This window comes from Osmia lignaria, chromosome 3 (assembly GCF_051020975.1).
Source record: "Osmia lignaria lignaria isolate PbOS001 chromosome 3, iyOsmLign1, whole genome shotgun sequence".
Classification (NCBI taxonomy): domain Eukaryota; kingdom Metazoa; phylum Arthropoda; class Insecta; order Hymenoptera; family Megachilidae; genus Osmia; species Osmia lignaria.
Window position 1 is genome coordinate 4,541,214 of NC_135034.1, and position 16,662 is coordinate 4,557,875.

Sequence of the window (16,662 nt, forward strand, 5' to 3'; positions counted from 1 at the left end):
ATTGTACTCATGATATCAATCAATCTATGTTCGTGACTTTTAAAATTAAAAAGAATTGACTTCAGCTAGTTTGTCTCGGCGATAGAATAACCAGTATGGTATTTCAAAAAAGCTCAAAATACTAGCTCCCATGAAGAGACCAAATACACTTCCGACTGAAACTAAAAACAGTGAACCGTTTTTTATTAATTATTAATAATTAATAATTAAACATATTATAATAGTTAAAGCTTAATAAAATTAATGCTTTAATATATCTTAGTTAGTGTGATGGTCAAGGTGCTAACTGTCATGATTTAATTGTCAGATATATATAGTTCTAATTATTTACAATAAAAGTAGTTAATTTTCAAATTTCCAATTTTCTATTATCTTACGTTATTAGTATAATAGCTATGCTATTCAAAATGATATTTTTCTATTATTTTAGTTATTCAAATATATCTAATTTGCAATGTCGGTCAGCAATGACTATTAAATAGAATATTGATGCTGAATTTTTACCTGTGACATCTAAAATGTCATTGACAACGTATCGACGATATCTCACTGTTGGATGCGAAAGTAAAGAAAAATGAATTCTTGAGTAGGAACGATCCGGAGAATTATGTTCGTAAGGTTCCAGTCCGTTCCTACAGTATAAAATCACCCTATGAAACTTTTCACATTAATTTATAGAAACAGATATATATATATATTTTTTTTTGTACAAGATCACCGATGTCCCTTCGCAATTAAGATAGCATTGTTCATTCTTCGCCACCTGCGACGTGATTTCCGTTTTGTTCGCAATTATACAAAGCATCTCAGTTCCGTTGCAAGCCCTTGCTCCTTTCGGTACAAAGTAATAAAAATGTACGCAACCACATAACTTTATCATCCGTTCTATTATCATCTAAAGCCACGTGTAATTAATCAGTCTCGCTAGGATATAAATTATAGTTTAAAGGAGCATCTTATTTGCATGGAGCTTAGAGTCTGTGTACCTCGAGATAACATGAATCGCTGCTGTAAATGTCAAACAGACCGTTAGCCTGTTTTTCATCCGGGAAACGACAAAATCTATGATCAATTGGAATTTTCTTCACGCCATCCTCGTTGACCGTGTCCTGTATTATAAATTGGACTAATGTTGTTTTGCCAGGCTTCATATGTATCTCGTCCTTCTCTATGTTAGTAAGCATTGGTAGCTGGAGGTTATTGAAGACGTGCACCTAAATTATGCGATACCTTAGCATGTTGTTTGCAAAATTTCAATACTTTATTATAACAAAAGGCTTATTCATTAGCGATATCAGGTAGGGGCCAGAATGGATTGGGGCCCCTCACCAGTGGCGGCTTGTAGCTAAAATTAGTGGGGATGCTGCTCCAGAAAATTTTCAAACTTTATTTTAAAAAATCGGCACTGCGGGAGCGACTCGCGTGCAGCTTCCTATGTGCGCATGCGCACAATAGTCACACACCACGCCGCTGAAACTGTGAATCGCACAAAGATTTTTGTGTCCTTTTCATAAACTGGGGGTTGGGTACTGACATTCAGCTTAAGGATTATATATTGTACAAGTATAAAAAAAGGACTCATTATATTAAATGTTATCGATAATATCAAGTGGAAATAGGGGGTGCTGCAGTTCCACAGTGCCTATGCGCGAGCCGCCACTGCCCCTCACCATATTGAAATTCTAAGTTTCTAAAGTTTCAAAATTCCAGAATTCTAAAATCCTCCTGTAAAATCTGCTTGTCACAAATTTTGTAAAGAAAAGATACGAACTGTAAACGACGTGAAGAAGTACGCTTTCGTTTTCGAATTTATGTTAATATCAATGATAACGTCACCGTATTTTACGGTGCGATTGACGAAGAAGCGTACACTCGGTTCATTCATCTTCTTCACATGTAAGGTATTCATAGCGATACAATGACCGATACCAGTTTTCTTTATTACTTGAAATTCGCTGCAACAATTGAACTTCTTATTGTTCCAGGTACACTCGGCTAAAAATTCCGTACAGGGTATGTTCGTCTACAATAAATAAAAGAAATTTTCTTCCTCTTTGCTGGATAAATTGAATACTTTTAGTATAATATTTTACCTTTTTGTAAGCATCCAAAAGTTCTTCTGCTGATGCTTGAAGCAAACTGGGATTGGAGTAATTTGTGAACATTCCTGGATTCCTTGAAAGGTATAAATTATTTTATAATTGTTTACATCTACATTAATATAAAAGAACTCTGTATGATATTTAAATAACTTTTCAGTTTTTTAAAATTTCATTCAATGTTTTTTTTTATAGGAAATCCTTTAACGCACCTTTTAAAATATTTGCTTTTAATCGTTTTGGTAGAAGAAATACAAAACGCAATAGCGGGAAAAGGAGTCTTCCAATCAAGGTACGTAGTCTCACCGGTTACAGCAGCATGATACTCGTGATAATCTTCTAGCACATCAATGATCGTGATTGCACATCCGTACCAACTTAGTACACAACAGATCAACCAAAATAATCTGAATAAATTAACAAAGAAATAAGAAATTCGTGAATTGAAAATTTGCCGTTAAACGCGTTAAAATGTTACCGCAATTTCTTTTTTTAAAAACGTATTTACCTTTCTACATACGAAAGATTTTCGTCCACTGTATATCCAATACCATGAATATTACAGTTCCTTAAGTACTGTTTAATAATATTCCACCACCAAATTAACAGCCTTTTCATGGTTCAACTTATTAGAAAAGCAATATGAAATTACTATGCGAGATAAACGATTCACTTGGAACTTTTATAAGCACGAATAAATCGATTTGTTACCTTACAAGCAGGTTTATTAATTATACAATGTTAGATTTAATCTACTTGTGCAATGAAACATGATTTTAAAGATTATTTTATTACGCAGTCTACTGTGCATCGATCGTAATTTAAAAACTTCTGTACTTTTCAATCGTATTCTTGGATCTTTATTATGTTACAAATGTTTTACAGCGTTTTATAGGGGAGTTCCTTTAATATTTTGTTATTTTTATGCTTTCAGAATTGTACTTTGGCCGTGGAGGGTAGCATTTTTTTGACGAACTAAACGACGAGCTGCCTAATCCACCAGAACAACAGATTAACCATGGGTCAATCGTGGGTCAATCGTGGGCCAATCAAACTTTCGACAGACGTTGCTAGTGCAGTGGTGCAAATCAATGATCGGTGAGTCCCATGCTTTACTGTTCCTCCGGTTTCCATCATGTCGTAGGACAAATGGTCCGAAACAACACGGAAATTGGTTGTAATTTTTATCTTTTGAGCGAGATCCAATAGGAATCTGTAATCAGTGTTACCATGGACAAGATTATACTATTTTATCGACTCGTCGAAGCTGTTGCCACATGTTGCCTCTAGGTGCCACTGGTGGTACCATTTTTAAAGCGCGCTATACTATTCGAAATTGAAGCGGGACGTATCGAAGTTTTAATTATTAAGAATAGAAATAATTAATTTTCAAATTTCAAGCTTCCTATTCGCCATTTTACATTATTCGTACCGTAACAATATTACTTTTTTTCTATTGTTTTCTTTTAATTATTCAGACATGTGTAATTTACGGTGCCGGTCACCCTCATAGCATTCAACGCGTTAATTTATTGCCAGTTGAAAGTTGAATAATCCTATAATTTCCATGAAACATAAGACCATCGTATCAGAAGGAAGATAATCGTGTGGAATAACGGTAACAAAAAGCGAGAAGCTTTTGCAAGTGGCGAATTGAAGAGGGGGTTCGCGAATAATCGTCGAGAAACAGCACCGATTGGCAGTTCGGACATTGACGATAAATAGCACTCGGTACGACGAGAAATTACAGCCACGGAGATTGTAATCGGTTTGTCGGACGCCATAACTTACGCTGTTAAGAAAGTACAGATAACAACCGGGAAAATAATAAACCCTAATGAAACTGTTTGCAATGCTGATTAATGATAAAGGGAAGCTGATATAGATTAGACGTGGGTTGCCTCTTATCCTTTTCCCCTTCCGTGTTATTGCCGAAGGCCCGTAGGGCCTGAGGCTTCACTCTCCCAGTTGACTCCGTTTTGCGTTGTTACCTTTTTTGGAACTGAACGTTACCATTGGAATGAACACGTTTTGAAGTTGTGCAAAAATTCTTGATTTTTCAATTCCTATGGCTAGATTTTGAAATAATCTCAACACCGTTTTAGGTGTGTTTTTCGCTATCTTAACAGCTAAAACAAAACAAAAAAAAATATTGACTATTCCAAATATTGCTTTTGTACGGGCCTTCGGCATTCACCTGGAGTTCAACCTGCTTACTCTAGGTTTCCTAATTAATAATTAATAAGGATATAGGAGGAACCGTTTCTTTCAGCATACTTTCAAACATTTCACTCGTACTCGTCAATAGAAACTTGTGCGTCATTTTTCGCACGATGACCCTATTCTCTTCTGGACGAATAGAGTACCGTATCGCTTCGAAACGCGATGCGAACCAATGAAAGAACCAAGAAAACCATAGTTGCCGAATTCTGGTTGGTCCGCTGGTAAAAAACAGTTTCGCGCTCGAAACAACGTGGCCAGCGTGCCAACGAGGAGCGTGATGTAAGCAATGTTTACAGGCAACACACGATAAGAAACGACGATGTCGAGCCTGGAAGCCGGCTTTCTTCAGTCTTCTTCGACCTCTCTTCGGATCACGTTCTGTGCCGGTTTCGAAGCTTCCCAGGAGATATTTACACGTGTTCCTCATCAATTTCTTCGTTCTCTTCGACAACCGTACATTCTATACCGAGAACTGACGTGGAATAAGTATTATTCTGTGACAATTCTATGTCATGAATTTTCATGTTTCCGAATCACCGATTGATATGTAACAACGTTGTTCAACAATATATTCCTTATCGCTAACTACACCTTTTGCGATAACGAGTGACCATCGGTGCTTTGTTTAACGCGCGAATCGTTGGAAGTGTTGGAATACCGGATCGTGAAAAAAATCGACGATATCTTCATTAAATCTTCGTGATCGTTCGAAGCCGAGCATTCAAGAGATAAAAATGTGGAACGAGTAAAATTGTGTCATCGTTTGCGAAGGTATCCAAGCGTTCCGAGTATGTAGAGAGTCCATTACGTCGGTGAACCGCGTGGAAATTCCACCGTGTCGAACGTCGTCGAGAAACTATCAACGAAACGCAATCGTTCTGTTTTTTTCTTCTCTCTGTTTCGTGCTGTTTGACGAAAAGGGAGTTTCTCAGGTATCGATCTTCGTTGTTTTCCATCGTTTCATTGACACAACGAGTTTTCCCGCGATTCGCGCTGACGCAAGCGAGTGTTTACGATCAACACGTGCTGCGCGAGAATGAAGTGCACGGACTGTCAGTTATGTCTCGAGCGTTTCGCCATTCGTTCGTCTTTGTGATCTCTGTGCAGATTTAACAAAAAATTTCTTCTGGAGCAAGATACAAACGTTGCACTTAAAAAATAAAGAAATCGCGGCAAGATTCTTCCAGGGTGCTGTTGAATTCAGTGTCTTCGACCAATGGAAGATCAATCATTTAATGAAAGTACTATTCTCTTGTGCTGTGACTCTGCGATGGAAGAACGGGATTATCCTCGTCACGACCTTCTTCACGAATTTGCAATTCATTTAACAATGCCATCGCGATCTTCGAGACTTTTAGAGTAACTCGGTGCGTGTCGCGTGTGGGAAAATGAAAAAAAGGATTCTCCTTTCGCGACCCGAGACGATTCCAACGGAGGTAAACGAACGTAATCGCGTTACACACTGATGGAACGACGGATGAAAAAGGAGCGCGACGGAAAAGCCGATGAAAAGCTAGTGGCGGATCGTTGTTTCGATAAACTAGTCGACGTTGTACGACAGTGAAACGCCGACGACAGTGATGTAACGGTGGAAAATAAAGCGGTGACTCGCGTGGATATTGGTACCGTGTGCTGGCGCACGCGTAAACACGTGCGAGAGCGTGTTCGGCCAGCAACTTTCCTCGTCGATTTTCGGTGGCAGTTTTTGGAAAACCCCGACCCGGTGGTGATCGAGCGAATTTTCTTCACCGCGATCGATCAGTTTTGTTTTTTCACGTTTCATACGATTCAACTCTTCCGTTTAACATATTTTCTTATATTCTTCATTGCTCGTTCGCGGATGGAGAGCCTTCAACTTCTTCGAGACGATATTAAAAAGCATTCCTTCCCGACACGTCAGATTCTATTTTCGACTCGGCAACCTCTTGACACTTATTAGCGCTTCCCAAGTTACAGCATCGAGAGATCGGGACGTGTTATCGCGCGTGCAAGCGCGTCGACGATCGCGCCGAAAACAGGCGGGAGAAACGAAGTGAAGAGGATGATGTTTACTGTTAGTTCGGAATGAATTTCGAAGAAACTCTTCCGCGACTCCGATATTCGATCGACGATCGACATCATTCCGCGAAATGTTGCTCGACGAAACTTTATATTCCTTTGAAGACGGTAATCCGCGTTATCGAAGCATTACTGTCAACTCGTCCGTCTTTCTCGCTTCCTAAGGCTTCTTCAGCTTCCTGCGGTTCTTTCACCGTCACTTCCGTCTCGCGTTGCTATTCCAGTCGTTCGTTCGTTCAGTCGCGCGACTGGAGGAGGGGACGTGTCGATTCAAAAAGGTCGTGGAAGTGCGTGAGAATTTTCAGTTGATAAAATTCAACTCCTCTTCTTTCGATATTCGTCGAAAGAAGACATACGCGTAACACTTGCGTCGCTCGCAAGCGAACGGACCAGCTGGATGAAATTCCACGGACGACGATAAACGGCAACTTTCTTCGGAGCAGGTTTCGATACAACGATGACGAACGTAACAGCCGATTGTGCGGCGAAAATTTCGAGACGAGGTCGACACCTCGATCCGTTCCCGAGTGCGCTTGGTTCTCGTGCTTGAGCAGCTGGACGGGAAACCATGGGCAATGGGTCGTCTTGCTGTCGACATCGCAAGAAGGTAAGTCCCTTTTTCCATTTATCATTTAAACGTTGATTTAAATGAAAAGGTAATAGTCTCGATAAAAAAAAGTATAAGTGTGTGATTGAATCTTAATTAGATAACAATTAGTAACTCGAATTGTTAAGATTCTTTTATCAAAAAATTGATCATTGCATATTCTGTAATATACAGGGTGAGTCGCCTAAGGCAAGCCACCTGAATAACTTCTACATTTTTGGAGATAGAAACAAATGTTTCAGACAAAAGCTGTTTATAACTTTTCTTCAGATGGAGGCGCTTAGGAGATTTGAAAGTCAACTTAGTTTTTTTTAATGAAATGGGGTACTTTTTTACAGCTAAACTTTCTTTATAAAAAAGTACTGACCTTATGTCGAAAAGCTGGTAGTTTAGGAGATATTTCAATTTAAATAATTTTAAAATTTGTATCGACATTAGCGTTTATTTACAAGTATGGTTCAACATAACGACCATTTGCATCACAGCATTTTTTAAATCGATGAAGTAAGGACTGACCTACGTTATTTAATATAACGGCTGATATTTTGCCACATTCGTCAATAATACGCTGCTTCATATCAGTCACTGTAGTTGAATCCATCGCGTAAACTTTATGCTTTAAATAGCCAGTCCTTACTTCATCGATTTCAAAAATGTTGTGATGCAAATGATCGTTATGTTCAGCCATACTTCTAAATAAACGATAATGTCAGTACGAATTTTAGAATTATTTAAGCTGAAATATCTCCTAAACTACCAGCTTTTCGACATACATAGGTCAGTACTTTTTTACAAAGAATGTCTAGCTGCATCGGATGATGCATAAAAAAGTACCCCATTCCATTTAGAAAAACTAAGTTGACCTTCAAATCTCCTAAACCCATCCAAAAATGTAGAAGTTGTTCAGGTGGCTTACCTTAGGCGACTCACCCTGTATACTTATTCGATAAATGTAGTTATACGAATGAAGAGTCATTAAAAAAACGAATAATTTATGCTTTCGAAATTGCATTGGTACGCGCTGATAAGAGGCTACAAGACTGTTCTGTGAGATGGCAGCACGATTCGATTATGATAATCTCGAGTCGCTGTTGTATCTCGCGATAAGGCAATAGATCACTGGCGAAGATCATAGATCATTCTAACAAGAATCAAATCTATCCATTCCATTCTAAATTCAAACATGAAATGTTTTCTTTTATAATCTAGAAACTCATTTTCTCATAGAAAATTCCTGCGACAAAGATATTTGAAAAAAAAAAGAGATAATTAAAGACGCGCGTTTAAAGTGATTAACCCGTTGCCGCCGATTGACGCTCGGTTATTTACCGGCTCGCATACCATAGCTTTTTGCTCGCTCCTTCTATGTCCACGGAGTATGTTGTTCGTGTTTACCCTTTCTTCTCGGATTTTTAATAACGGTTCGCCAGAAGAATCTGCCTGCGGAGCTGCTGGCCAACCGATCGGTCGTTGCACAATCGGCGGTATCGGCATCGTTAGATCTAACGACTCGCGTCGCGGAGGAAAAAAGGAAACAACCGCGAACGGAGGCGCGTATATATGTCTATGGGAAAATTGACGATGCAAAAGGGGTGGACGAAGAGAAAGAGAGGCACGACCAGCTGATAGATATCGGACGGATTGGCAATTGTGCAATTGTGCCACGAGGAACGAGTACGCGGCCTTCGAGTCGAGAATAACATCGGCACCGAGTTATTTTCTCAAACCAATCTCGTCGTAGATGGACGACTGAAAAAAAGAAGACAATAACGATCCAGATCGATGCTGTTCTCGATTGACAACAACATTTCTGGCAAGAGAAAAGGAGGCGAGAAACTATTTTGTCCAAACCAGACGAGACGTCAAATTTTTTCATCTCACGCTGCTGTTTTTCTTTTTTTCCAATATTCATTGTCAGTGTGCCATCGTGACAATGTACAGACACGAGTTAGTTGTCTTCGATTCCGGTGACAGTCGAAGTTTATCGCGTGACTCGCATAATGTCAAGGCTGTTTCGCATTAAAGGTTATTAATGAATGCGCGAGACGGTGCACGCGTGCGATAAATGTTAATTTCCCGAAGAAAGAAGTTTAACCGACGCGACGCGTCTCTTCTCTCGCGATCTTCCGACTTTTTCACGCGTTGAACTCCGCTCGCGAAACCGCGGACCATGGAGAGAGCCCCGAGACGGCGGACCACGAAGAGAACCACAATTCTAATCTAATTCTCTACTTCATATTATTTTAATTTTCTAAATTCGCTCGTGCACCCTCCATCCAGTCTACTTGTTGGTAACTTTATTTAGTTTTTATTTTATTTTGTTCCTTTTCTCATCTAACCGCGGTTTTTTGAAAATTTTTCCGCGAATACTTCTTCCTCAATCATTATTTAATGCAGCTAATGCCACCACACTTCCTTTTGTTGGTAAGTGGGCTTTCGCTCACAGATACAACTCATAAGAGGTAGGTTTGCTGAGCGAGGCTACCTTACTCTCACTGATCGTAAAATAAAAAAAAAAAAGAATATTTTTTTAATTTTCTAAATTTCACATTGTCTATTATACCTGTGTATAAAGCAAATCTGACAATTGGTCCAAGCTCTATCTACCTTTTAATAAAGAGGCGCTAGGAATAAAAAATTGCAAGTTTGTGATAACGTGGAATTGCCGCAACATAGCTACTTGTATCGCTATGAAATTCAAGCAATGTTTCTTTGAAGTTGTATCTAGCATACCCGAGGAATTCCTTAATGAAAGCCTTGTCCGTAATTGCACTGTGAATTCCTACTGCTAACGACTGACTAGTAATCGTATTAGTATTTTTTAATGTCCCTCCTATGGGTTTACATGCAATTTGTAACATTTCACTGGTATATCCTTTACAAATAATCCTTGTTCCCACCCTAATCTTCTGGATACAGGGTGGTCGAATACAGAGGGTAAAATAAATCATTGAAAATTGTGTCACGTTCACGATGAGAAAGTGTAATCGCTCGCAGCTAAGGAAGCGGGTAACGAATAATGAAAACGTCCAGAGTTGGGTACAGTTTGCAAATCGCGATGATTATTTTCGAGTCTTACGAGCGTTCGTTAGCCAGGTAACACGAGACCGGATGAAAAAGGCCGCTCGACACGAGGAACAGTTGCATTGCGACGAGTAGGGCAACCCAATTAAGGATGACAAGGGTAATTACGATGTATCAAGTGTTACAGGTGATGTGCACGTAGCGATGCACCGTCACTTTGTCGCGTCGCGTCGTGTCTTCTGTCAGGAGCTAAGTTTCTCGGTCTCTTTGTTGGCTTCGGTGCAATACACGGGTCGCTGAACTTCTTATTTTTATTTTCAACCCATAACGTTTCTCGTGATTTTAAGGAAAACGTTCGATATTAATTATTATTCAGCTACTCCGTTTCAGAACGCAAGGATATCGTAAACTCCCACGCGAGGCGATAAAACAAAGCGATCAGCTCGAGGAACGAGTTAAAGAGAGCTCGTCGTGTGGGTGATAGACGCAGCAAGGTGCAAGGTCGGCTTCCGAGAGGAATCCTTAAACGCGATCGTTTTCTCACGACACGTCGTAAAATAGAGAATCCGATTCGTTCACCTTCACCTTCTGACACGCGACATTTACGTCTTCGTTGATTTTTATTTAAAAATCTACCGTCAACCGCTAACAATCCCTACATCCATTTATCACTGCCAATAAAGTTTCCAGGTGTTAACAGCTGACCGTCGATGTCGTAAAGCGTTCCCATCTATGTAATCATTTTATTGTTAAAAAAGAAAGTATCATCAATTTGAACACTCGAATGAATTCTAATCGAAGAAGCAACAGGTGCGAAAGACGTACGCGTTAATCATCGTAATTATCTTCGCCAGTGGCGTTATTTTTTTTCGGTGGGACGAAAAAATAAAAAAGGTCGCCGCAATCGTGTGACCAACTTGTCTAGGATTTTGTGTTGGTCAATCGCGTAAGTGGGACACGGAACGAAACGTGTAATTATCGTATTACGGGACCGAAGAATAATTATCGTCCAGATGGGTAATGACTGCTAATTCGATGAACGCCTTGTCAAAAACTGCCAATCTCTACGAGGTTTATTAATCGAACGTATCATTAGAGCGTAATAATTTTCTACTACGGTAGCTGGTTACGTTTATCATTTTCTTATCTAATTTTTGAATACATTTCAAAAGGGTCTGTTTTAATTAAACGAAAAAAAAAAGGAATTTTCGTTAATCAATTGTATACCGAAGCGGAAAACTTTGCGCTCTACGAATCTAAACAAACAGCGAATGAAGCGATAAGCGTGCAGACATCGACCTGGCCTATGACTTAATAATAAATAACAAAGTTACATTCGTTTCCTTATAGCGTCTGTTATTATTACTTTATTGAATCTCCGCATTGTGAATAGGAAACGATATCGAGAGGTTATCACCGTCCCGATCGATGCAACAAATCGCAGAAACAGTCGTTTCGGATCCGAGCAAACGTTAAACCGTATTGTTAAGCAAGCTGCGAGAGACGCGCCGTTACTCGGAACTCTCAGCGATCTCGAATCTCCGGATAATCGCGTGATTTGCACTGTGAGGTTGGTCAGGTAACACGTGCATGCAAAACATGCGAACACGTGTGCACACGACCAGAAATCACGTACAGATCACGTTAGAGGTTCGATCGCGATCGGAACGGGTGTGATTAACGAGCAGCTTTGTATCGCGATACGAGTCACCAAAAGCAGGAGTCAATGAAACGAGTTGAACGCTAATTGGCAGCGAGTAGCTCGTTATCGCGGATAATCTGTCTTGTATCTTCACTGAAAGTAAAAGAGTTTCGACGATGAAGAGTGATCGAATGACGAGTGACGCTTGAACACCAACGTGTTAATTACTAATTAACAGGGAGGATCGCTTGTAAGCATTGCCCTCGCGAGTTTCATGGACACTCGAATATGTATTCCTTTGCGCGAGAAGCATCGATGTGCAGTGATAATTTACGAGCGACTGTTCGATCGACATTTTCTCGGTACGCGAGTAGGTAAGCATCGAGAGAGGCGGTTTAGGTCAAGGCGTTCATGGAGCCGCATTGTTCTTCGACGCGGCGAAAGTGTGCATACGATTATCGTTTATTTATCCCGATGTTCAGCTGGTAAGACTAGCAGATGTACGATGGTACTTGAAACTATTCGAATATCGATAAATTACGTGTCATCGGGCATTAAAATGTTCAGAAATGAATCATAGATCCTATGTCCATAAAAATGCAATTGACGTAGAAATAACCGCAAAGTCCGCCTATAAACAGATTACCCCGCACTGCTACTTTGTTGCAACGAAGCTGATGGAATCGCAAGAATCCGCAAGAATCTCACGAGCTGCGCATTCTCCGCGTTGAAAGACTTTAATAAACGATACTGCAGAGATAAAATCGTATTAAAACGAACAGACGATTTTTAAAGGTCGACGCAAGTTCTTCGTGGAATGCTCGCCGACCCCGCTGGCAATGGTTCGCATCAAACGCACCGGATAATTCAAAATCGAACGACTTCCTTACTGCTAGAACCTCGTCTGACCTTAGCGTTTGAAATGATGCAGAAATCGCAATAGAAAGCAAGTTCGCGACCGAATAATGAATCTTTCGTCTCGCATTCCTCCGACGTAATTATTCGGGATTCGCCTTTCGAATTCATGGAATTCTTACGATCGACAGCTGTTAGAAGAATTCTTCCGATGATAATAGATCCTAAATGTCAGACGAGATTTATGGAAACTATCGAGTAGAATTAAAGGCCGGCCGATGATCAATCAAGCTCGGCATCGCGTATCGAAATGACGATCAAGTTGTAACAGATAAGTTGCATAAGTTAGACACCTTGTTTACGCGAAATTGATCGATTTGTAATTAAATGAATTTCATCTCACGGAGCAGAGGTCGTCGAGGATGAATCGTAGCCGAGTGGAATCGCGATGATCGATTGAGAAAAAATAGCCAGTTCGATGAGGTTCGAACATATCGAAGAAAATGACATTGCGAACAACTTCTGATCCGAGACGCGCAAGAAATTGCAAATAATGATGGTTGAATCGATTACACAGCCGTCGTGGAAACGAGACAACGGCGTAACGAGACGAGGATATAAATCGTCGACCGTCAAACGCATTACCTATGTAACCTATACGTTCACAAATCAAGCCTAGAGGTCTAATTTGTTGCAAAATAGGAGCACGTACAAACATCATGGGAACGAGGTGAATACAATCCTTACACGGGATGCTACAATTATCATATTCGATGAAGAGAACCAAGGACAAGAATGAATCCCATAAAACGTTGCCAAGTATGTACAATTGAAAAACATGTGAAAATTATTGTCCATTTAATAGATAGCGCACAGTGGTCCAGGAACCCGTTTTTCGTGATCAAAATTCAATTTTTCAAGTTTAATGTTTTGCAAAAATTTATGCAACACTTTAAAACTATGAAATCCAAAATAATTTTCATTTTGGACGATTGTGTAACCGTGTACGACATGCTGAAATCAAAATTCCGAAATTCGAAGTGAAACTAATTTTCGTAAGTATTCATTATAGATCATCAAATAATAGTTTTTGAGAACAACTTTATGCATATTAGTAAGTTCTTTATAAGTTCTTTAACTTATGTATAAATGGTGCAATGTTTACAACAATTGAAACTTTGCGGATGGTTTTAAAAAAATGCTTAAAAGTGCTAGCTACCAGATTTGTTTTATAAGAAAACTTAAACATTTCTTTAAAGAATTATATAAATTTTAAGTTCAACCTTCCTCAACTTTTAAATTTATACGAATTTTAATAAATGAACGCTCTAGATATTCTAACGTTGCGGCCACCGCTCGGCCCGAAGTGACTTCTATCTAGAGTAATACGAAACGTTTTCTCTGCGAGACTTTTATCTCTTGTTAGTATTAATTTTTATAAACACGAGATAATAATCATTTGGAGACGTATTTCAGCTTCATCATCTTAGTCTTTTAGTCAACGTGCTAGGCGAAACATCAGTAAAAAAAAGTGTGAATTCAGTATAATTTTATGATAGTCATGTACTATTAAACGTATTCTTTAGTTTTTTGTTTATACATATATCAAAGTGTAATATAGTTTAGCGTGTAGTTTCCATTTAATATAATTATTCTTAAGATTCTATGCAATTAAACTGGTTAGAACATAATTTTAATTTATTATAAGTATTTGATCTTATTTATCACAAGATATAACTAGCGAAGAGGATTCAGATAAAGAACAGGACGAATCAATTTTACGTATATTCAGATAGTTAGATAATACTGAATTAGAATAAAAAAATTAAAAACAATTATATTTTTGCACTTGTTTAGTTGTATTTTAGTTCTATTAATTATATTTAGTATATTTATATTTATTATATTTGGTCAAAAGTCGATTTAGAGACGTTTTTAATTTTGGCCATGAAAAGCGGTTTCCTGGACCACTGTGCAGCGTGAAGCTCTCTTTGCAATTTTTAACATGTTGAATCCCATAGTGAAAAGAGGCGTTTGTTGAAGGACGTATTGAAGCTATAATTAAGAAAAGGAATAATTAATTTTCAAATTTCAAATTTTAAGCTTCTTATTTGCCATTTTACATTTTACAATATTTGCCATAGCAATATCACTTAGAATAATGTTGTTGTCTTTTAATTATTCAGGCGTGCATAATTTGCGATGCTGTTCACTGGTCACCCCCCACGGCACTGAACGTGTTAATTAGACCCCACAGCCTTCTAAGATTATTGTTAGGCTGCAATCTACCTGTTGATGTCTTCCACATTATACCCGAAGAAGTTTACGATGGTATCGCGTGTAGGCTTTCCAAGTGCTTGAAAAATCATTTCAGACGCCATTAAAGCCGCGGTAGCTCTGTAAACAGGCGGCGAAACTGCAGGGTGCCCCGTACACCGTTTCCGATCCTGGCTGCATTAAATTTCTGTGCGGCGGTAGCGGCTTCCACGAGAGTCTGCTGTGGAAAAAATGAAAATAAAAACTCTGTACGAAGCTTCGGTATTTCCTGTACACTCCTTGGTGTATGCTAATGCGAGGGCCAACACAGGCTCTCCCTTACGTCGAGCACGCGTTAGTACGGTCGTGTGTTTAACCACCACGCGATCGCGTGGGCGTGCTGAACGTAACAGAACACGACGTCGATCAGTAACGTCTAACGAAAATAAAGCCGTTCGCGTGCCGGCTACGATCGTAAAATCTAACGGCGTCTCCAGGGATATTAATGGCCGGTTTCTCGGAAATGCCCGCTAACGACCAAACTCGTCCGTGTAATTGTGATTCGTCGTGAATCAACCGGACAGAAATATGATAATGACGGGTGCGATATTACCGCGGTGCCCCTTTGAAACACTAGCGTTTTTCCGCGACGCCATAACGGTCCTGCGCTTTTCCCTAATGGCAGGGGTCGTTAGCCGAATAGAACTTCCTTGCCATTTTTCCCGACTCCCTCGCATTAATTATTCTTACCGAGCAACGTACATTGTTCGCCATATAGAAAAGTTGAAGTATTAAACGATGTCTCGTGTCTTACCTGTTTATTACATGCAAAATTACAGCAGAAATCATTCAGGATATAACACGTTTCGTAACACACTCGCGGTACGAATGTTTGAAAACCGCGCCACCAGGTGGCGCGTACGCGCAACGCGAGAATTCTCTTGTTTTCCGTTCAAAGCTTCGCGAGGTCATTGAACGAAACAAATTGTTTCGATGTCACTGGTTGCTCGAATCATTACACGAATTTAATCTCGAAGAATGATTCAGGAAAACAAAGTATTGTCATCATTAGACTGCAGATAATTTGGAATGACAGTCGAAACGAAAACTAATCGCAGGCGCGAGTATTCGAAATCGAACGGGTTCGAGATACTTCGAGATATCGAGAAGTATAGAAGGAACAGTGGGACGACGCATGGCGCAGCCGCGGTACTTTCGTCGAACGCTTCGTGGCTCGAGTGTCTATTGCCAGTTATCGTCGTACATTTACGAGGACGGCCACGGTAATTACGGCTTTCTCGCTCGTTACAAATTACGTGGTCAATGTCGAAAGGTGCGAGATACGCGATAAACGTCTATACCTCGAGAAAAGTGTGCATACGAACAGCTGTGTCGTGCAACCGGACGCGTTCGATGCGTACGCTTTATCGAAATTGCTCGACGAATATCGACAAGCGCGATGAAGAACTCACGTGGGTGAATCGTAGTGAACGTCGCGATCCGACCAGTGACCTTTCAACAGTGATGTAACTTCCTCGCAGCGAAGGAGACTCGATTGCTTATGATCTGTAACGCTTGCGCGGACGCCCTCCATGATTTCTGGCGGGACGAGCTTTCAAAGCGCGTCTTGGTAATTGTCGGATTAAACTCGTGACAGGCGTACAAACGAAATCGATATCGCGTGCACGCAATGTGCTCGTTACGTTCTAAACGTTTGTGAAAACTAACTATCACCTGAAATTATCTGTCGCGTGATAAATTCAGTGATGAGGTATAGGAGAAACTAGAGAGTGAGGTTAAGTGGAAAATGCGGACTGCGGCGCCACCACGAGGTATCAAACAGCTTCGTCGAAGCTCGGGGCACGATGTTTCCTCGGATTACAGAAATCGACTGGTAC

At 39.9% G+C, this 16,662-nt stretch overlaps 2 protein-coding genes across 4 annotated transcripts in view; one reads left to right on the forward strand and one right to left on the reverse strand.

The window, feature by feature from the left end:
* Positions 1-32: 32 nt before the first annotated feature.
* Positions 33-2,717, reverse strand: ppk13 (pickpocket 13). Its single transcript, XM_034326140.2, has 8 exons — positions 2,608-2,717; positions 2,312-2,506; positions 2,094-2,175; positions 1,772-2,023; positions 987-1,214; positions 711-895; positions 505-632; positions 33-161 (listed from the first exon to the last, which is right to left on the reverse strand). The coding sequence occupies exons 1-8, from the start codon at positions 2,715-2,717 to the stop codon at positions 46-48; spliced, it is 1,296 nt and encodes a 431-aa protein (XP_034182031.1). The 3' UTR covers positions 33-45.
* A 3,916-nt stretch (positions 2,718-6,633) lies between these two features.
* Sarm (sterile alpha and armadillo motif) overlaps positions 6,634-16,662 on the forward strand; it is a 63,735-nt gene continuing 53,706 nt past the window's right edge. Inside the window, exon 1 of one of the 3 annotated variants that reach the window (XM_034326120.2) lies at positions 6,634-6,987. In XM_034326120.2, the coding sequence (XP_034182011.1) occupies positions 6,949-6,987 (39 nt within the window). In that variant the 5' untranslated portion in view covers positions 6,634-6,948. Of the gene's footprint in view, positions 6,988-11,518; positions 13,328-15,972; positions 16,659-16,662 lie in introns of those variants that run through there. The other 2 variants (XM_034326122.2, XM_034326118.2) reach the window with 2 other exon arrangements.